Consider the following 23,544-nt stretch of genomic DNA (forward strand, 5'->3'; position numbering starts at 1 on the left):
GTGTGTGTGTGTGTGTGTGTGTGTGTGTGTGTGTGTGTGTGTGTGTATGCATGTGTGTGTGTGTATGTGTGTGACAGACACTCTATAGAAAATTAGTGTGCATGAGTGCCTGATAATATAAGAATCTTTATAGCAGAGTATGTATGCACATGAATACCTCACAAGGTGTATGCATCTCTCCTTTTCTGTCTATCCATCATTTCTCCATCTGTTGTGTGATCAGACTGATTGGTTTAAAAATCTGTTTAGTATTTCATGCACCCCAAGCTGTGAAAGCCAGGTCTAAATTCAGGCACAGTAGGATGTACTAATTAATTTATGATTATATTTTACATCATTAAAGCTGAAGCTCTTGATTTGGGGATGCAAGTTCCTTGAAGGAAACAGTTCAAGGACAACATAGAAGGCTCTAGCCTGGGCACTCTGTAGAAAGGTCATTCTTCTACCTTAGCCAAATATAGAGGAAAGGGGGCTTCTGACTGGATTTACTCAGCAGAAAGTACAAGTTCCCTTCAACACTAAATTTCAGTTGCAACTAAACTCTAGAACTGGTGCATGGCAGTGCGGCAGAACACACTTGCTCTTCACAGGAACACCGACACCTGTCATGCATATGGATGAATGTTTCCATGTTGACTGACTTATTTTACAAGTTTCCGCAGCCAGGCATGATTGACCCCAGCAACGCTTTCACCAGTAAAATCTCAGGTGCTTTGACTGAACATTGTCTGTCTTGCTGACCAGATCTCTTGGATCATAAGGAAGAAACACGTACAAATGATTTACAAAAAGGAAAGTTCATTTTAAGGATGCGCATGGGCTAAAAATGAAATGACCTCACCATCAGCACAGGTCCTAAGATGACATTCTCTGAGAATACACAATGAAGAAATGGGCTTCATATGTAATAACAACAATAATTAACACTCGTACTGAGCAGTTAATTCCTTTCAGGCACCCTGCTAAGTGCATCCTAAGCACTAACCCTTTTGATCCTGATAAAACATGCTCTGAGATGGATCTTGCTCGTGACTGGAATGGTGTAAAATCATTGTATAAAATGGGAATTGTATATGATGAGGAAACTGAGGCTTGAGTTGGTTAAGGAGGTCTTCCAAAGTTATTTAGAAAGAGGATGACAGAGCCAGGATCCCAAGGACAGACAGCGACTGAGTCAGCTGTGGCAGTTTGAGAGATCTTCATCCAAGTAGGTAAAAGACGGAGTTTAGGAGGCACAGCTACAAGCAGTCAATAAACGATGCTCTGGGCATACGTCTAGTGGAGCTTCCATCAGAAGAATATGGTGGTCTCTTGAAAGGCAGGTGGAACAAAGCAAAGGGTGGTCCAGGAAAAGGCAAGACCTGAATGAAAACCTGGCAGATTGGCAGTCACCTTCTTAAAGAGTAGTGTCTTTATTGCTCTTACGCTCAGAATTGTGATGATCCTTGCTGTTTGAGGCTGCAGGACTCAGACACGCAGAAAGGTGACAGAATAAGACTCTGCAAAAGCAAACAGGGCTTGGATCAGCAGCAGGATGCAGATGAGAAGGAGGGCAGGCTGGCAGCGTCCCCGAGGCAGTGGTGAGCTGGCACACAGCTCAGAGTGGAGTGTGAGGTGGAAAGATCTGGAGCGCAGGCTTCCCAAGGGGAGCCCTCTGTTGTCACTGTCTTTTCAACTGTGAGCACGAGTGCCTGTGCAGACACACGGAGACCTCAGGAATCATCATTTAATTATTGCACCTGCCCTTTAAAATGCCAAGACCAAGGAAAGAAAACACGACAAAATAGCTAACAGATGTTGGTGCGTGAGGTTCTGCAGAGGGGCACTCTTTGAATGTTTATGAATAAAATATCAGCAAAGTACACACCAGGTGAGACCCCCAGTCACGGGCAGGTGAAATTTGTTCCATAATCTTGTTAATTCACAATCAGGGAAAATGTTGTCTTAGAACCCTGGAGTGAGACAATGCAATCACAAAAGAGAAAGGGGTACAGGGAGAGTTGCCAGGATAAGGACAATGATGGAAGCTGAGGTTGTAGGTAGGCAATGGTTTAGCTTTTAGATCCATGCTACCCAACGTGTGGACTTAAGAATTACTGCAAGAGACCTCCACATCCCTATGGATACTAAACACTGAGTATAAACTAAGTAAAAAAAAAAATCACATATCAACACGCATGCACACGCACACACACACACACACGTGGCAACCTTTCAAACATGTAGATTCAGTGATGATTCAATCACAAATGCATTTTAAGGGATTATTGAATTCATAGTCACTCTCTGTCCATATGTGCTTTCTAAATCAAATGATACAGAAGAGTTTAATTTAATCATATGGTGGTCTATTGATATTAAAAACCAATGAAAGATTTTAAAAACCAGTCATATTGGTATTAAAAACCAATGATCACATTGCAAAAGGTCAGGGATGACAGAAAGAAATAAAAGCAATGCCTACAGTTTGAGGCATGGGCCCAGTGGAATGACCAAGCCCTGCTCAGCACTGAGGTTTCCCAAATGCTTGGGCACCTCAGGTGGTCAGGAGAAAGAGATTTGTAACAATTCACTAGGATGTGTGCCGCACTGAAGCTGTTTGGTGCTGTGTGACTGGGTTGCATCAATGTCCTTTTGAGAGGTGGGTTTCTGTGAATCAGAGCCATCATTTACGTAAAGGCACATGTATGATGCAACCAGTAACAGTCTTGTAGATTAAGAATTTGAACAGGGTCGGGTGCTGTGGCTCACGTCTGAAATCCCAGCACTCTGGGACGCCTAGGCGGCAGATCGCTTAAGGTCAGGGGTTCGAGACCAGCCTGACCAACACGGTGAAACCCCATCTCTACAAAAAAATACAAAAATTAGCTGGGCGTGGTGGCAGGCACCTGTAATCCCAGCTAGTCTGGAGACTAAGGCAGGAGAATTGCTTGAACCTGGGAGACGGAGTTTGCAGTGAGCCGAGGTCACGCTACTCTACTCTAGCCTGGGTGACAGAGTGAGACTCCATCTCGGAAAAAAAAAAAAAAAAAAAAAGAGTTTGAACAGGGCTCTTCTCCTTTGTCTACGGAGCAGACAGGGATGTTGGTACCTACATACATAGTGTGCACCACTATGCTAGCAGTGATAACATGAGGGAGCATTACCAAGACTGTCTCCGTGCCAAGATGCCAATATCTTTTCCTATGAATAAATAGATAAATATTTTCCTATGTTATTATCCCCCTTTGACAGAGGACAAAACTGAGGATCAAAGACAAAAATGAGTTGCTCAAAGCAAGTATGGTTCAGAGATAGAACGCAGAGACTCAACCTTTCCTTAGCCTCACACCTCTGTCAAGATGAGGATGCACCCAATCAGCCTCCAAAGGAGGTGTTTGTGGGCTCTGGAATTCAGTTGACCCTTGGCCAGTGATTCCCACCGTGAAAGTCTTTGACCACTGTGAGTCCTAGGAGATAAGGAGAGACCTCTCAAGTAATTTGTACTATTTCAGAAAATGAAAAATTCGTTTTTAATACTTTTTATTTCAATAGTTTTTGGGGTACATGAATAAGCTCTTCAGTGGTGATTTCTGAGATTTCAATGCACCTGTCACTTGAGCAGTATATGCTATACTCAATATGTAGTCTTTTATCCAAGCCTTCCCCCAAAGTCCCCAAAGTCCATTATTCATTCTTATGCCTTTGCACCTTCATAGCTTAGCTCCCACTTATAAGTGAGAACATACGATATTTGCTTTTCCATTCCTGAGTTACTTCACTTAGAATAATGACCTCCAGCTCCATTGAAGTTGCTGCAAAAGACATTATTTTGTTCCTTCTTGTGTCTGCATAATATTCCATGGTGGATAAGATATCCACCATCTTTACTATTTTAGAAAACGAAAACTTCTTTTTTTTGCTTTGAGACTTAATTTTTTTATTTTTTATTTTATTTTATTTGTTTGCTCTTGTTATCCAGGCTGGAGTGCAATGGAACAATCTTGGCTCGCCGCAACCTCCAGCTCCCAGGTTCAAGCGATTCTCCTGCCTCAGCTTCCCGAGTAGCTGGGATTATAGGCATGTGCCACCACACCCGTCTAATTTTGTATTTTTCTCCATGTTAGTCAGGCTGGTCTCCAACTCCTGAACTCAGGTGATCCACCTGCCACGGCCCCCCAAAGTGTTGGGATGACAGGCGTGAGCCACTGTGCCATGCCCAAAAGCTTTTTAAGGGCAATTTTGCTCTTTGTTTTATCTTCTAATACTAGCAGAGTGCCTGCCATGCTATAGTTGCTAAATTAATGAACAAATGAAGAGTTTTTTTCCATAGTTTTCTTTTTTTTTTCTTTCTCTCTAAGCTAAGATTTATTTCAGTATAATGACTTTGGTTTTCCTTTAAGAAACACTAATAAGCAATTGTATATAGTTCTGATATATAAAATAATTTTTTAAAATTGTAATTACTTGGATAAGTGAAGTGGGTTCCAAAGCTCAGATCCCATGAAGGAAAACGTATGTAGTACAAGAGAACAATATGGGAATCGGTTAAGAGCATGGGAGAGAAGGCTTTCAACCCTCTGTGATAGAATTCTATGTTCTCATGAGGTATTCAGACATGTCTGTGACCCCTACACACTCTTCTGAGCACCAGAGAAAGTGCCACATGCCCTGAATCCACCAAGCCTGTTTCTTTCTGGAGCCTGCCCCAAGAATGTAGATGTGGGGACCTTCTATTACATGTGACCTGCTCTTGACTATTGAGGGAGTGAAAACACCATTAGAGTTGATGAGGAACTACAAAGTCCTCTTTATCCTCATTTGAGAGAGTAAAAACTACCTTTGAAAAGCTATGAGCCAACCTGCTACAGAGGTGGAAATGGCCTGAAAAGGGCCTTTCTCTTTTCTAATTTTTATTTGTCTTTTCTTATGTCTCTGGGCACAAAGTAAGAGGAACTGGCCCCATGGCATAGGCAGTGTCCTTAACTTCTGATCCTTTGAGATAAAGTCCATCCAAAAGCAGTTTATGATGCTTGGGTGTACTCTGAAGAGCATCAGGAACATCATTTGTTGAAATAGTTCTCAAAGTCAAATCTATTCGCGTATTCTCTGTCTTCCTCTTTCTGGTTGGTAGCTCTTCTGATAGTCTGCTCTCTCACTTGGTTTGTTTATTTATGATGATGTCTTCAGAAATTCATCAGTATCGTTTTTGCTTTAGCACAGAGGTCTCCAAACTTTTTAGCACCATGGGCCAGTTTTGTGGAAGACAATTTTTCCACAGATGGGGGTGCAGTGGGGATGGTTTCAGGATGAACTGTTCCACCTCAGATCATCAGGCATTAGTTAGATTCTCATAAGGAGCATGCAACCTAGATCCCTTGCTTGCGCAGTTCACAATAGGGTTCACATTCCTATGAGAATCTAATGACGCTGCTGATCTGACAGGAGGTGGAGCTCAGGCAGTAATGCTCACTGGCCCAACACTACCTCCCACTGTGCAGCCCCATTCCTAAAAGGCTATGGACCAGTACTGGTCTGCAGCCCAGCAGCTGGGGACCCCTGCCTTAGTATAATCATCAAGAAAAGCATGGAAATAATTTAGTTCTGTCTTCACATTATACCGAGGGGCAGTCAAGCCTTCATGTCCAGTGTCTACATCAAGCCTTCTATGTCCTTAGTCCTCACTGTCTTCCTGTTCATCCACTCCCTCCTAAACTCCTACACTCATCACCTGGCTGGGACAGAAATAGGGCCCAAGGCTTGAGCACTCACAGGCTCTCAGTTTTCTTATCTCTTGGTCATTCTGCTATACCTGCCTGGCACACGCCTCTAAATGTACACCTGGACCCTGAACGCTGAGTAGATCATTGTCAGTTCAAATTATAATTTCCAACTTCAGCTAGATACTCAGTGCATGTTGCTAATTATCTTTTGTAGAACAGATAAATTACTCCTTAGCTCTTAAGTTTCAAGAAAGGTTCTTATGTTCTAACTCAAATTAAACCTGGCTTGAAACTCATGTTGTTACTTTGAACAGAAGTCCTTTACCAGTCATTATTCAGACTCGCCTCTGTTACCGCTTGTGGCACAACCCAGGGCCATAAGAGAGTGTCCCTCATCTTCCGTTGGTCATGTGAGGCTTGGCTTTGTAGATGTCTGCACACCCTCTGAGTCAATGTTGACCAGAAGGTCTTCAAAGACTTAACACTTGGTGCTCAACCACACAAAAATCCACAAAGGAATTTTCCCATATCCAGAGTTCCGTGTTATGCAATCTCAGATATTCCTGTTTCAGGAGCTGGCATGCAGCCTGCATGTTGTCTCAGTGGTATAACCACACCCATAATAATGATAGCAGACACTGATATAGCACTTATGATGTTTTATGCAATAAACATGAACTCATTTCATTTTTTAAACAACCTTCTGAGATATGTGTTACAATTATTATTATCATTTCATTTTATGTATGGGAAAATCTAGGCACAGACAGGTTAGGTAACTTGCCCAAAGCCCCACCTGTAAGGAAGGGCACAGCCTAGATTCAAATCAAGGAGGTTTGGGTAGACAAGTGGAGGCAGTTTGGTTAGATCGGTTAAACTCATGGCTCTCAACCAGGGCTCATTTGGACCCCCAAGGGAGATGTGGCAATGTCTGCAGACATCTGTGGATGTCATGACTGGTGGGTGCCATGGCATCTGGCGGGTAGAGACCAGGGAAGCTTCTGACCATCTTAAAATTCACAGAACAGCCTCCAGTACAAAGAATTATCCATCCCAGAATGTTGACTGTGCTGAAGTTAAGAAACCCCGTGGTAAGATCTAGATTTTTGAAACATGAAGACCTCTCAGTGGGTTTGTCTAGGATGCTGTAACATCTTTTTTAGTCCACAAAATAGAGAATGTTCACCTTCCCTGGAGATAAAAATTAGCCAGACCTTGAGCATAAGGGAATAGCTGCCCTGCTTGGCAATGGGAGTGTGTGATGGTGGTGTTGGTGGGTGGGGTGGTGATGAGTCCTCTGTCTTCCAGATGAGTCTCTGGAAGCCAAATCAAACATAAGATAATTTCTCAATAGGTCTTCATAATCCATAAATTGTTAATATATCATCCAGCTACATTCTGTTCCCTTTTCAGTCCCACTCCCAAGGTCCTTAAGCTCAGCAATCGACCCTACTCTTCTGTCATTGGGAAAATCAAAACCATTAAGCAGGAAATTCCTAAACGTTGTCTCCTTGATCTGGACCACATCCCTGCTGCCATGCCTTAAGACCTGGTAAACTTTCATGTCTGCTCCAGTCACCGTGGCTCACGCCAGTACTCTCAGTACTTTGAGAGGCCGAGGCAGGAGGATTGCTTGAAGCCAGAAGTTTGAGACCAGCTTGAGCAACATAGTGAGACCCTTACTCAAAACAAAACAAAACAAAACAAAACAAAATTCATGTCTGTTGTTACGAGGGATTCTTTCCCAGAGTAAGAATATTGACAAACACTCCTTTCTCCACCTGAAGTCACTGCTCTGTCTCCTCCTCCTGCCTCTGTTTCCGTTCTGGGCCTTCCTCTCCTTTGTCACATTGAATGGGGTTAAGGAGCATTGGTTCTGCTGGGTTTCAGATCCTGCCTCTGCCACGTACAAGCTGTATGATCTTAAGCAAGACACTTGACTTCTCTGAGCTTCTGATTATTCACTGATATCATGGGGAATAATGAGTATCTACCTTCTCAGCCTGCTTCAGTAGGGCTATTGCCGCTACAACCTCAGTGGAATGTCTCTGACAAACCTAAACCTTCTCATCCTAAAACATGTGTACCTGCCTGGCACAAACTTTAAAACAACAAATATTGCTTGAGACCTCGGTTTGAAAATTTCTCCCAATGTGTGATCATGTGTTATTTAAACCTGGGATGCTTCCTTCATTTTCTCTCAGTATTTGAATTATTTGTGCATCTTCCAAGCCCAGCTCCTCTTTCCCTTCTCCTCGCATTCTTCCTCTTATCTTTATTTCTCCTTATTTTCCCTTCCAGTCTCCTTCATCCTTTGCTCCTCCTCTTCCTCCTTTCCTCTTCTCTGTCCATTCCTTTCTGTCTCCTCTCTTGTAGGCATGTGGCAATGAGATTTGGCGCGTATCATTCTGTTTGATGGGACTGCAAAGATGTCCCATCTGAACCACAGATCATGTTACTAAATGGGATATACAGACCTTTCCTCCAAAAACATACAGTCTATTGAAGGGCAGGGACCACGCCTGCTTTATCATCAACATATACCCCACAGTTGGTACGTAATAAGCACCAATACATACTTGGTGGAATTAACGAGGGACTATCTATTAACCTGACCCTCTCGTTGCAAAGAAATTTGAGGTCCAGGGAGGGAAAGTCCGTGTTTTTACTTAATTCAGCATGTTAGCTATTAAGTCATAACCGTAACTCAGGATTCCTTCTTTCTTGGCTGCAGTTTTACTGAAAGCCCTAGAGCTTCAGGACCATATGTACAGATCCTGTTCTTGGGTTTCTATTTAAGAATGTGGTCTCCAAATGGTTTGACTTTTTGCCTTCAGATTTTCAGAATTCATGAATTTTGGTTTGAAAAACACAATGAACTTTCCAGCATAACTGGGCAGGGCAAGGTCCCGGCTATGCATCCCTGGACAAGGTTCTTTGTCTTTCTGACTCCAAGTTTTTGCATCTCTATAATGGGCTCAGTGAATTGTATGGTACTTGTAAGACTTAACTAGGGTAATATGTGAAATTGCCTTTCTCAGTGCTTGGCAAGTAAGCAGGTGCTCCATTGAATTTTAAGTGAGTTTCTTTCTTCTGTGCAGGGCAACTGGCCCTGCTTCACCACATGCCCTTGCTCTAACCACCATCCTCTTGGGTTCATCAGCAGGGCTCAGAAAATATTGCTAATTTATGCACCATTTGTTCCACTGGATAACGCATTTGGGAAAATGTAAGATGCCCACACACCTGTAATTCAGGCAAGCCAAAGGCAAGCTCCACTCCTGACCCTTCCAGAGAGAATGAACACTTTATATCTAATACGGGTGATTGCTTTCTCCCTCGACATTCATGATAGTATCCATTTGCTTCAATTGAGGAGGCCCTGGAGAGAGATATCACAAATTGAATGATGTAGCTTGATCTGGCAAGAATTTCTAGGGATTCTGGTCTGGGTTTCTGTAACTCCCAGTGGCAAGTCAGGGATAGCTCAGCTTTGCAGAACATATGATGTGTCTCCTTTTAAGATTCAACTTTGCCACCTACAAGTGACCTTGGTCTAGTCATGTAACCTTGCTGAGGTTTTGCTGTTTGGTTAAGCATTGTCAGGCAGTAGCCAAGAGCTTGGGCTGTGGTGTCAGACAGACTTGGGATTGAATTGCGACTCCACCTCTTGTGGCTTTGGGTAAATTAATCAATCTCACTGGATCTCAGTTTCCTGATCCCTAAAGTGGGGATTATAATAAAACCTTCTTTTAAGAATTGTTTTAAAAATTGGCCTGGCGCGATGGCTCAACCCTGTAATCCCAGCACTTTGGGAGGCCAAGACGGGCGGATCACAAGGTCAGGAGATCGAGACCATCCTGGCTAACCTGGTGAAACCCCGTCTCTACTAAAAAATACAAAAAACTAGCCGGGCAAGGTGGCGGGCGCCTGTAGTCCCAGCTACTCGGGAGGTGGAGGCGGGAGAATGGCGTAAACCCAGGAGGCGGAGCTTGCAGTGAGCTGAGATCCGGCCACTGCACTCCAGCCTGGGCGACAGAGCAAGACTCCGTCTCAAAAAAAAAAAAAAAGAGTTGTTTTAAAAATTAATGGCTACTGCAGCCGGGTGCAGTGGCTCACACCTGTAATCCCAGCACTTTGGGAGGCCGAGGCGTGTGGATCACGAGGTCAAGAGATCGAGACCTTCCTGGCTAACACAGTGAAACCCCATCTCTACTAAAAATACAAAAAAAATTAGCCGGGCGTGGTGGTGAACGCCTGTAGTCCCAGCTACTTGGAAGGCTGAGGCAGGAGAATGGCGTGAACCTGGAAGGCAGAGCTTGCAGTGAGCCAAGATTGTGCCATTGCACTCCAGCCTGGGCGACAGACAGAGTGAGACTCCGTCTCAAAAAAAAAAAAAAAAAAAAATTAATAGCTACTGCATTGAGAATTTACCATATGAGAGTCACTCTTCTACATATCAACTCATTTCATCCTCTCAAACTCCCCATTAGAAGGGGTATTATTAGTATGATGCCTGGTTTTCAAATAATGAAATAGACTCATATTACTTAAGTTAAGTAATTTGCCCAGGATCACACAGTTAATCAGTGGATGCAAACTTGGTAAGTCTAGCTCCTGGAGTCTCTGATCTTAACTGCTGGGCTGGTGAGTCCATTGTCTGAAAATGCTTAGAGACGTCAGTCTAGCTTCAGAGTTTCAACTCTCAGCCTCAGAACATAGCATGGAGTGAGCACTCAGTGAATAGCTGTGTCAGTCCAGGCTGCATGTTAGCTGTTGTTATTGTTTCCTATGAGGACCCCAGAGGCTGACCTGCATTCAAAAGTGGCTGTGCTCCACGCATTCAAGATTGCAGTGAGTCATCGTCGCACCACTGCATTCCGGCCTGGGCAAAAGAGTGAGACCCTAACTCTTTAAAAAAAGAAACTGGGCTGTTCTTAGCAAAGCACCAGGACCAGGAGAGTGCAGTGGGGACAGGGTGAGTGAGTTGGAGAGTGTCTCATAAACATTTGAGGCTGTGAGAGCAGATGTGTGATCTTGCGGAATGATTCGCGCTTCAGGACTGTGTGTTGACGCTGATGTCACGGTTGCTCTGAGCGCCCAAGATACTGTTAACGAGCTGTGCCAAGCCCAGATGCAGTGTTTTCTCACCATATGGTCCATGCTGAAGTGCATGGTCTTTCAGACAGGGATGGGAGGAAACTCAGAAACGCTGAACCCCATGCATGGAACACCTACTTAGATAAGCCATGTCCTGCAAACTGCCTCAATTCTCCTGACTTCCAGGGACCACGTATTCATTGGAATGTCATTTGTCTTTCATCCAATAACCACAAATAGTAATGGGGCAGCTAGTATGTGTCAGACACTATGTTTGGCACTGGGGATACAAAGGTGATTAAAACTTTGCCTACGTCCCCAAGGAACTGAGACTAGCCATGAAGGACATGGGAAAAAATCATATTATGACATTATTCTGAGCTCTGTAATGCAGGTGGTTAACAAGGACTCTGGGAATTAGAAGAAGTTCATGAACATCTTTTTAATGAAATAAAACAAAAATTTTTTGGCATACCTAGCATCTGAACACCTTTCAGTTTTGAGAGAACTCCCAACATAGGCAAAGGAGAGTCGCGTCTTCTTCTAACAAAGGTAAAGAGGGCAGACATTCTTCTCCCTACTCCCTGGCAGGTGGAACTTGAGCACATGACATAGATGTTCACTTCTCATCGGGATCTCCCTTGGATTTCGGCCTCCTGCATCAACATGATTACTCAATCCCTCCACCTGGGTATGTAGGACATCTCTCATATGACAAGTCTGAAATTAGGCTTGGTATCTTCCCCTAAAACCTGCCCTGTTCCCAGTAGTGTCCACATCAGTAAACCGTGCTACCATGTAGCCACTGGCACAGGCCAACAATGTTGGTGTCATCTGTGATACTTCTCTTTCTCTTGCACATACATCCCACCCATCATTAAGGACTGCTGGCCTTATTTTAAAATCTGTTCCTATTCTGAGCACTTCTTTCTGTGTTGCCCTCTCCACCTACACCCAGACCCCCACCATTTCTCTCTTTCTCTCCTAAAATGGTCTCTTAGCAGGTTACTTTCCTTCTATCTCTGCCACACTCCTATCTTTTCTCAGCAACGTTACCAGAAAAAGAAAATTAAGTGTAAATTGTATCATACTCCTCTGTGAGATATTCTTCAGTGGCTTCTTATCACATAAGGAAAATAATTCCAGTACATTTTCCATGGCCCACAAGGCCCTCCATGGTCTATTCCCTGTCCATCTCTCTGAGCGTATTTTCTGACTTTCTTACCTTTGCTCACTCCCCTCCAGCATTACTGGTCTTTCTGTTCCTCAAGCACACCAAAATGTGAAAACATGAGTATATTACAGTGTCAGATGCAGTTAAAATGAACTTACTTAAAACCTAGAAGAGAGAAGAGAAATTGAGAGCAAAAGTGCCTGAAAGGTCGGAAGGGAATAAGATCCAAAGCCTAGGTTAGCAGGAGTTTTGGTCCTATCCACAGGAGAGATGCCTCCTCTAATCTTACAGGAAGGGGGAGACCAGCATGGTTTGGAAGTAGTTACTGGATTGGAGGCCCAGGTGAGAGCCCTGGTAAGATGAAGGTGGGGAAAAGGAAGATTAGGGCATCAAAACCTATCACAACAAAAACCTAATATTAGGACTGGCCTACACTTAGGAGTGGAGATTAATGGCTTGTCATTCACCCATCTATTCACTCAACAGATAGTCACTGAGAACCTGTTATTTGCCAGGACCTGGTATTAGGCACCGATCCTGGTATTGAATTACTTTTGCTCAGCCACTCAACTTAGAAACAACATACACATTTAGTGAGACCTTGAAACAAATCTTTAGCTTCTGGTCCTGTTTCCTTCTCTGTAAAACTGGAGTAGTAATGATGCCTGCTCTGCTAATTTAAATAGTTCATTGTATGATGCTATAAAGAGCTCTTAATGTATCAGCTGCAGGAGCTAGACTGGTAGCTTAATGGAGGAAGGGACTGCATCGGTTTTGTTTACTGTTACATTACCCATAAGTGACCATTTATGGAATGAATGAATGACTATAACTGTTTCAGAATCAGTTTGAGGAAAGGGAGCTTTGCCCTTTATGGATTTTAAGTAACTACTGGTTATCTTCTTACTGACAAAATAACTGGATAACTCATGCCACGTTGGTTGAATTGTGGCTCACTGAGAGTCTCCCCATGTGTGCCCCAAATGCAGAAACTCTCCTAAAGTATATACTTTTCACATTCATGGGTAGCATGATGGTCAAAGCTACTTAGGCTCCTCTGCTCCCTTCTGCCCTCTCCAAAGCCCTCGGCAGTGCCTTCTCTTATTTCCTTTTGCAACAAGCAGTGAGCTAGGCACACATCTACTCTCCTAAGTCTGCCAGCTTATACGTTGGGTACCATTTTGTTCCAGACACTTCAGATAAAAGAGTCAAGATCCACAAAGATCCTGACAGGTTGTCAATCAGCTGAAGTAAAGGAGATGAATTTGAATGGCACTCAATGCAAAGAGAAACGTTGAGGTCTAAGAAGGGAAAGGTGAAGAATGGATGAAAAGAAAAGTCAAGCAGCTTCTCCTACACTTAAAAAAAAAAAAAAAAAAAGGCAACAAAATAAACACACAAAAATACATCAGAGGAACTAAAATCTGGAAAAGGCCATGTCAAAATAGCTATTTTCAGGTGATGTGTTTTTGCATCAAGATTTATCTAATATGTTTATAATCTGATATGAGTTGTGTAATAAAACAAGAGAATATATCTCTTCACTTGAAATAAAAATAAGATGTCAGTGTATTTCCTATACTCAGGCTGAACTAATGGTAGCTCCCTTGTTGGACACCAGCCTCCAGGCCTGGAAGTGCAATTGATGATATTGGCATGAATTAGAGTATACTTTTTTCTAGATCAGTTCCTTAGATCCCATGTTTCTCAGCCTTTTCCATTTCGTCAAATGCAGTTATCTTTTTCTTCGTTGTCCTTCTGTAAGAATTGCTATAAGAATAATCCTGATTTTGGCCAGGTGGCTTAAGTTAAAAAAATTCTAACATTGAAAGGGCACGATCCTAAGTGATTTACCTGCATTATGACATTTAATCTTTGTTAAAATCCTGTGAGGCGTGGCCTTTTATTAACCCTGTTTTCTTTGATGAAACATTAAGGTTCAAAATGGGTTAAATAACTTCATCAAGGTAGCATGGGTAATCGGAACTCTTAATTCAGGCAAATCTGATTCCCAGGGGCTGCACTCCTTAGCCCTGTTCCTCCAAATTAGACAAATTGATCTGTTGAGAACCAAACAGACACACGCAAAGGCATTCACACTACTTTGGAGAATATGTCACTCCAAGATGAGCATGGTTGTTTATGGCCAGGGCTATTGCGTTGATCTGAAAACACCACGCTGCCCAACCATTACACCCTAACGACTTCCAGCTCTTTGTGAATTTCTCTACGTGGCAAATTCCTCTTGCCTCGTAAAAGTGCTTGCCGAGAAAGCTCAAAACCCAGTTGCAATTAATTATTGACAGAGCATGTGAATTAGAGATAAAAGAAAAGTCATTCTTTCTCCACACGCGTGATAGTAAATAAATTTAATTATGGTAGGAGAAGCTAGGGAATCTTCGTCTGTATTAAGTTTTATTAGCTAAGACATTTAAAAGCATGTCATCATAACAAAGAGGTCTTGTGTAATCCTAAATGTACCACTTTGGTGCAAGGCTTGGAAGTGAATAGATTTAATGGAGCACATGGTGGCAGATGGTCTGCTGTACTGACAGGTATTGAACAGGTTTATGGTCAATTAACTTTGGTCTACATATGCCTATAGCAAATTGACTGTATAATGGCATTCTAAGCTTCATTTTATCATTGATAAGCTTGCCTCATTGAGATTAGGGGAAAATGGCATTAAACCCCTTTAATATTAATAGCTTGGAACTCCCAAATAAGATAAGGCTACTCTGGAGGCAAACTTGGATGGAGGCATGGGAGTGGAGGAGCAGCCTTAGCAAGGGAACCAAGAGATACGGACCCTGCTATGGAATCTGTCAGTGGCTCGCCGGCCAATTCTGAGATCAAAGAAAGAATAAAATCCCATAAAATGAACCAGACCTAGGCTAGATATTTCATCTTATATGTCGTTTTATTCTCAACTGAATTTATTTATTTATTTATTTACTTGTTTATTTATTTTTAGATGAAGTCTCGCTTTGTCACCCAGGCTGGAGTGCAGTGGCGCCATCTCAGCTCACTGCAACCTCCGCCTCCTGGGTTCAAGCGATTCTCCTGCCTCAGCCTCTTGAGTGGCTAGGACTACAGGCACGTGCCACCATGCTTGGCTAATTTCTTTTATTTTTTTATTTTTGAGATGGAGTCTCGCTGTTGTCTGGAGTGCAATGGCTCCATCTCAGCTCACTGCATCCTCCACCTCCCAGGTTCCAGCAATTCTCCTGCTTCAGCCTCCTGAGTAGCTGTGATTACAGGTGCCCACCACCATGCCCAGCTAGTTTTTATATTTTTAGTAGAGATGGGGTTTCACCATGTTGGCCAGGCTGGTCTTGAACTCCTGACCTCAGGTGATCCACCCACCTCGGCCTCCCAAAGTGCTGGAATTACAGGCGTGAACCACCGCACAGGGCCTAATTTTGTATTTTTAGTAGTGACGGTTTCAGCATTTTGGTCAGGCTAGTCTTGAACTCCTGACCTCGTGATCTGCCTGCCTCAGCCTCCCAAAGTGCTGGGACTTGAGGTAGGTTTTAGGATTTTACAAATGAAGATAATAAAGCTCAAAGATGTAATTCAATTTGCTGAGGTCACAAAGCCTGTCTGTTTATTCCCCATCCCTAGGCTTCAGTTTTCTCATTTGCACAATAATGCCTTTGGACCAACTCAGGGATCAGCAGACTCTTTCTTAAAGGAACAAGGAGTAAATACATCAGGCTCTTTGGGCCACATGGCCTCTGTGTTACCTCCTCAGCTCTGCTGTTTTACGGTAAAAGCAGCCTAGATGAATATGTAAATGAATGAGTGTGGTTGTGTACCAATGGATGTTTATTTATAAACATTGAAATTTGATTTCTATATAATTTTCATGCATCACAAAATATTATTATTATCATTTTTTTTTTTTTCTACAACAATTCAGTGATTACAAATCATTCTTATCTGTGAGTTATACGAAAATAGGAGGCAGGAGGTAGTTTGCCAATCCTGGACTAGATAAGCTTTGAGGTCTTGTTGAGCTCAAATATTTTCTAAAAACTACTACAACAATAATAATTTATTTAATATATTGAGTTCTTACACATTGTTCATTGTTCAATGCTTTTTAAGCATTATCTCCCTTAATCCTTATACTACAGTGTGAAGTCAGTGCTATCATTATCTCCATTTCAGGGATTATACAACTAGTATGTAGAGAAATCAAGGGTGTATCTAGGTTAAACAAAACTGGTAAGAGATAGAATAGCCATTTAAACCTAGGGATATATAAGGGATATAACGTTCCCAGGAGAGAATGCATATGCCTTATGTTGCCTTTTCTTATAATACGTAGTCAAGATAAGACTAGAGTCTGGAGATATAGGTAAGAAGAACTTCCAAGTGTTTATCAATTTTATTTGGTGGTTGCAAACTAGGTTGTTTATATCACACATTTTGTGCAAAGAAGGTAAGATATTTCTGGTTAGGAAGAAGTTAAGATATTTCTGGATAGGAATAACCATTCTCTTCCCTTTTCCTCCCTCTCCTAGAAATGTGATGCCCAAGACTTTGGATGGGCAAATAACCATGGAGAAGACTCCAAGTTACTTTGTGACAAACGAGGCTCCCAAGCGCATTCACTCCATGGCCAAGGACATCAAACTGATTGTGGTGGTGAGAAACCCTGTGACCAGGGCCATCTCTGACTACACGCAGACACTGTCAAAGAAACCCGAGATCCCCACCTTTGAGGTGCTGGCCTTCAAAAACCGGACCCTCGGGCTGATCGATGCTTCCTGGAGTGCCATTCGAATAGGGATCTATGCTCTGCACCTGGAAAACTGGCTCCAGTATTTCCCCCTCTCCCAGATCCTCTTTGTCAGTGGTGAGCGGCTTATTGTGGACCCCGCCGGGGAAATGGCCAAAGTACAGGATTTTCTAGGCCTCAAACGTGTTGTGACTGAGAAGCATTTCTATTTCAACAAAACCAAGGGGTTCCCTTGCCTAAAGAAGCCGGAAGACAGCAGTGCCCCGAGGTGCTTAGGCAAGAGCAAAGGTCGGACTCATCCTCGCATCGACCCAGATGTCATCCACAGACTGAGGAAATTCTACAAACCCTTCAACATGATGTTTTACCAAATGACTGGCCAAGATTTTCGGTGGGAACAGGAAGAGGGTGATAAATGAGGCTAGAGAGGCAGAGGAAGGCTAGTCAATAGCTAAGGAGGCTCCTTGCCTGAGTCCTTGAATACCCCAGCTTCTGCAGCTTCACTTGCTGGAGTGCCAAGTAGATCTCCTCCTCCTTCATGCAGCCAGGATTGCCTCCAGTGCTGTTAGCTTAGGCAAACAGGTGGATCCCACGGCATCCCCATGGAGGAACCAGGCCCATCTGGGCAGCAGCATCTGGTTGACCAGATGGCCACCAGAACCCACTGTTCATTCTTATCTTCTGCTAGTTAATATAGCCTGAAGACAGAGGATAAATAGCTGTCAATGTCAGAGACAGTGCTATTAATGTATATGTGAGTGACAAAAAAGGTCTGCTTTATGGGGGTTCTTACTTTAGCTTGGGGAGCCAGGGTTCTAGCCCTGTATCTGTCATGGGCACTCTGTCTAAACCTCTGCTTGGGCTTCTCTCCAGAATGCACTTTGTGGCTGAGTGCTCCAGGACTCCTAGGGAGCAAGGTCCTCCCTCTAAGGTGTTTGTAGTCTTCTCTTTAAAGGCCTCATTCCACAACCCCTGACTTCCTCCCTCCCCACATCATGAAGGCAGAGGCATGCACGTTCCTCACCAAACACACAAACACACACACACACACACACGAAGGAAAATAAAAGCTGACACCCCTCAAAGCCTTCTTTCCAAGAGCCCTCTACATGGGGTTGGGTCTCACTCTTCATGAGTATCCTGGGTTGTGGAGAAGCTTAGCGTATGCTCTTTTGTTCAGATCAGGCCCACGGGGCTACTCTAAGAGTAAAGTAATTATAACCGAGGTCAGAGCTCTGAGGTTGGCAGAGATGAGTGGCCATATCTGGGGGTAAAAGAAGGAATCCTGTCCTCTTGGTGGGAGGTTGCCTTACCTGAAGACCATCTCTCCCAAGCACTGTGATTCTGAGGCATGTTTTTGGGGTGAACTCTGTCCCCTAGGTCCCCAGAAGGGCAAAGACCAGAGAGTTGACAAGTCTGTTATTAGGAGTAATCCTTAGCCATGTAATGGGGAGAGGAGCAGTCATCATTCTTCCAATTTGCCCCACCACCACCTCCTCGGGCTTCATTTTCTCTATTTAGAGATGGCAGAGAGTGGGGTAGTGGCAAGAAAGCTGACTCCATTCATCAGATCCAGTTTATGGGGGTTGGGGGCGAGCAAGGACTGTCTGCAGACACCCCCATCAAGGGCTGCTGAATGAAGTGTCCCTTCCCATCAGTTTGATTCCATTAAAATGCATCATTTGACATAAAGCACTTGTTCACAGATCTCCAAAACCAGGAATTGTTCTAGTAAAACTGGAAATTTGTAAGAGTGGGGGGAGTTAAATCTGTTCAGCTGTTATTAAACTGTCATTTCTCCCGCTAAATGAAAACTGTGTTATTATAAAGCTTAATGCAACCTGATTAATGGGTTTTGATGCTGTGTTTGTGTTGATCATCTCCATCTTCCCCTCTCCCCTGGAATGCTGGGAGCATCCTCTCTCTGAGATGGCCAGAAAGTCCCAGAGTCAAGAATGTTCAGAAGGTTCTGTCTGCAGGGCACAATAAATCTTGCAATAGTACAAAGCAGGTGGATCCTAAAAGGAGTGCAGCTTTTCCTATCTTAACCAATCCCAGCAAGGGATGGACTGATACGCCAAATTCATAAACAGCCTTACAAATAATTTTTCCAGATAATAAAGCAGTTATTGAGCTGAAGGCAACCCATATGCCTGCACTATCAATGTAAAAGAAGAAACAGATCAAAATGCATACATACACATTTGAAGGAAGAAAATGCACGCATTTTTAGAAGGGGAAACTGGGACTCATGTTGGGGTTTGGTTTCATAAGCAGAGCAAGGAGTGAGTGAGTTTCAGTCCTCCCTACCCATCAGAGTCAGCCATGGAGTTTGTTCAAGCTTACAGCTTCCTGAGCTCTGTTTCAGATCTGTTCATGAATCAGAAACTCTCAGGCGAGGCTCAGGAATTCATCCTTTCAAAAATATTCTTAGGGAAGCTGGAACTGAGAGCAACTAGAGGAAAAGACTTTCCTGTGTATTTCTTTGCCCCCTCTCTCTCCCGCCTACCTCCTTTTATGCTTTTGCTTTTCTGGGAATTATTTCCAAGGGAAGTGACCTCCACAGTGTTATGGCTTCCCTGCAGAAACGTGTGCTCTTTTGGAGTTCAGTGGCAAGAGGGTTAAGTGTTGCCCTTATAACTTAGACAGTCAAAGGAGAATCTGGTTGTAGCAATGCTTTAAAGAAATAAATGACCTATTAATCTAGCCTACTCTCATCACCTCCATTCTGGGCAGGCACATATTCATTTGGACCCTCAGTCATACCTACTCTCCATTTTCCATCTCCCTGGTTGTCTATGTGTCTTTAAAAACCCAGAACATCAAGACTTGCCTCCAAAACGTGTCCTCACATAAATACGTCCCCAAAATATGACAAGCAAATCCATTTTGTAATGTGGTTAGCCAATGGTGAATAAGCCACTTCACCTGGGAAATAAAAGTGGAGAAACCCCCTTAAATTATTTATACATCCTTGCATACAACAGGAGGTTAAAATTCCCTGGAGAAAGAGGGCAGAGGGCTAAGCCTTGGGATCTAGGGGATTTTTTTATATTGAATAGTGTTTGGTGTTATAGTTGAAAACTCGTGATTCTGAAGAGAAATGCAAATTTGTCATGTTTAAGGTCCATTTTCTTCAGTGTCTACTCTAGCTTGATCCTTGTCACTCTGGGAGTGAACCACTTAGCCATGTCCCCTTCTGCAATGTAGAGACTTGACGAAGGAATTATTTTCTATCCAGAAAAGCTAAGTCAACTTGCTGAAATAGAGTCAGGTTAACAATACTTCCACTCTGTTTAAACGTGAGCATTGCAACTCACGGGAGATTGAATTTTGTATTTGATTTCAATTAGCAAAGCATAAATTATGTTTAATTTTCTATCCCCCTCCGTTCCCTCAAATGGATGATTCATGGCTCTGGGAAGGCTGCTGCGTGTGGTTCAGAGATGGGAAAAGGAGAATTCATCCTCCCAAATAGTGCAGCTGTCATTGCTCCTGTATTCGTCTCTTTCTGCCAATATCATTCTGTACCTGAAAGGTATGAAAACCTTGACTTAGACCTACCAGCTCAAAACACAACAATAATAATCAAAAGCATCCAGCAGCCCATTTATCTTTTGGACTGTGTATGAAAGTCACAACTTTAGAATAGTAAATATGCGACCCTTCTTTGGGATTCCCTGCAAACTTCAAGAGCCCCTCGGATCACATTTTAAGTTCAGGAGAGTGTGGCCTGCTCAATCCCTTAGCACTAGGAGTCCAGTCTGAGCCTCACTTCTTTAAGACCCCAACTCTTTCCCCCTCTCATTCACCCACCTCTTTATTTCACAAAGAAAACTTCTCATTGCCTCACTATGGTGGGGAAAAAGGTCACTGGTTTTATCCTTGCCTCTGTCTGTGTCTTGGACAACTAGATTTATCAATATGAATGTGAGTTTTCATATCTGTAACATAAGTATACTTAATTCCTGCTGGCTTACCACCTAGAGTTTTTCTGATGATCAAAATGAGTTAATAGATGGGCAAGTCTTTGAAAAGAATAAAGTACTTCATTGACACAAGAATAGTGATGATGATGATGCAGCAGAGCTGATGGCAATAAAGATGATGATGATGATGTGATGATACTGCAGAGATTATGGTGATAGGATGATGACGGTGATGACAATGATGACGATGGTGATAATGATGAGCGGATGGTGATGATGGTGGTGATGATGATGGTGATGGTAGTGATGGTGATGATGATGATCTGTGGAGCCAATGGTGATAAGGATGATAATGATGATAATGATGGTGATGATGCAGAGCTGATGGTGATAAAGATGATAGTAGTGATGGTGATAATGATAATGATGATGGTGATGGTGATGATGATGATGGTGATAATGATGATGGTGATGGTGATGATGATGATGGTGATAATGATGATGGTGATGACAATGATGATGCAGAGCTGATGGTGATGATGATGGTCGTGACGGTGGTGATGATGATGATGATATAATCTGTGGAGATAATGATGCTAAGGATAATGATGGGGATGCAATGATGATAATGATGCAGAGCTGATGGTGATAAAGATAATGATAATAATGGTATGGTGATCATACTGCAGGAGTGATGGGTGATAAAGATGACCATGGTGATGATGATGGTGAAGAAGTCAATTGTGAAGAAGATTAAGAAGGAAGAAGAGGAGGAGAAAAACTGGTTCCCAAAACCCCTTCCAGAACAACATGCCTTTACAGTGTTCCAGGGAGTATGCTCAGGTGAAAGCGCTGTTTTACTCAGACCAAACAATGATGAGAGTGCTAAGGGAAAGTGAAGCACCATTGATGTGCTTAAAGTCAAGGCCAGAAGAAGAGCTCCCTATAAATGGCACTGAATGAGCTGAATTTCAGACACTCAAATGCAAAACCTTCTCCCCTACCCAAAGACAGGGTCTCTTCTCCACCGAATTCATAGATGGGTTCTCCCCACTGTGGCCTTTCCCTTGCTACATACTCAAGGTTCTTTCAGATATAACAAGGCTTCGAGATTCATTCACACAGAGCCAAACATATTCTCTTGAAATGAAGGTGAGGGCGATGTTTTTGAGCTTTCAGGCTGTGTATTCAGTGCTTGAAGTTCTGAATCCTAAAAGTTTACATGGAAGACAAAGATGGTTTGGAAGCAGGGCACATCCTTAGGAACAGCTCTCGTAGCTTTCCGGAAATAAGTTGGGTTTGGCAGATCTCCTCAGGTTCTTCCTGTAACAAATTAGGGTGGAAAGAGATGAGTTCATGCATTTCCCAGTTTCTCAAAAGAATGTAGACTTGTCATTTTCAGACATAAGAGATAAATGGAACCACTTTCTCAAATTGTGAAATGTCTTATATGACGAGGTAATAATAGTACATTTTCTGTCATCAAGACAGGAAATCAAGGCTAATAAAATATATGTCCATAAATGGAAGATAAGCAAGAATCTCTAGTGTCCCCGGGCTATGGGAAAACAACGCTGCTCTAGAAGCTGTCATATTTTATTCAGTCTTTAATTCACACACACACATCTGTGGAGTGACCAAGTAGTAACAGGAAGAGATATGGGGAAGAGCAAAGCTAACTCACCTTGACACTTGGCACTCCCAGCCCAGTGGGGAAGATGCACATGGATTTAGGCTAAATGAGGAGGGACATACAGAGTGTACATGAAATGAAGCAGGGTAGGGGGAGATAATATGGAGGATAACCAACTAGGGGGAAGGGAAAACCACCAAGTACTTGTTGCAATAAAGACCACACTCAGCAGCATTTAGTCTCATCCCAAATTCTAAGATAATTCTTACAAAGCACAAAGTGGTAGACACTAACAAAAGAAAAGGTAACAATTATAAGATTGAGTAATTAAGAAGACAAATATTTGGGAGGGAGAGAGACAGAGAGAGAGAGAGAGAGAGATGCATAAAGAACGTGGTTAACAAGAAAAATATTTGCCCAGAAGGGAAGATGCTATCTCTTTTTTTTAAATGACCATAGCCAAGCCATTAATAGGGAACATAAATCCTCCCAGGCTCCTTCTACCACCTATAGTTTCTTTGGTATTGTCTTTGGTCCAAGTTCAAGGGATATCTTTGATGATACCCTTAGGTGTCAGCTGCCTGTTGACTCATACATCCAGAAGGAAACACCAAACCACTAGAAATTCATCTTTTCTGAAAATGGGCTAAAATCAGTAATAGTTCAAATTAAAACACACTTGCACAATACACAACTTTAATTAAATGAACATATAAGGTAGACTTGTCCTCTAGCTCGGGTAATCAGGTGTTACGACCGTATTTTAAAGATGGGGACTGTAAGGAGTTGGGTTTGCAAGAGACTTTTCCAGACTTCCAAAGCAAGGTAATGACTGAAGTAAAACCATGAAGTGGCTGGCTCAGAATAATGGGAGAAGGAAGTGTCAGTGCAGCCTGCCCTAATAGTGGTAGTCAGCATGATTTGAAAGGGTATTTTTCTAAGCCCAGGAGAGGTCAGTTTGAATAGCTGTGATCCTGTCTAATCATTCTGGACCATGTGGAAAAAAATTATGTTTAAATAGGCGTGAGAATTGATATTGAGTTTTACTTGCAGACAACAATGACATGGGGAGTCATCCATGAGGCTGTGAACAGACTAGAACTACAACAGTCTTTCATTTTTGGGGATCAGAAAGATCTTCATCACAGCTGCTTTCTGGCTCTGAGTGGACTCATAAATCCCTGTTGTTGTAATAACTGTGGGGCATAAGAAGGACTGACTGTGAGATATGGAGCTCTTTGGGGTTAATACTTCTCAAT

At 42.8% G+C, this 23,544-nt stretch overlaps 1 protein-coding gene across 1 annotated transcript in view; it reads left to right on the forward strand.

Moving 5' to 3' along the window:
* Positions 1-18,568, forward strand: part of HS3ST4 (heparan sulfate-glucosamine 3-sulfotransferase 4) — a 450,424-nt gene extending 431,856 nt beyond the window's left edge. Inside the window, exon 2 of the mRNA XM_023192912.3 lies at positions 16,506-18,568. Coding sequence (XP_023048680.2) covers positions 16,506-17,142 — 637 coding nt within the window. The 3' untranslated portion in view covers positions 17,143-18,568. The remainder of the gene's footprint in view (positions 1-16,505) is intronic.
* Positions 18,569-23,544: the final 4,976 nt, after the last annotated feature.

Source organism: Piliocolobus tephrosceles, chromosome 17 (genome assembly GCF_002776525.5).
Source record: "Piliocolobus tephrosceles isolate RC106 chromosome 17, ASM277652v3, whole genome shotgun sequence".
Lineage (NCBI taxonomy): Eukaryota > Metazoa > Chordata > Mammalia > Primates > Cercopithecidae > Piliocolobus > Piliocolobus tephrosceles.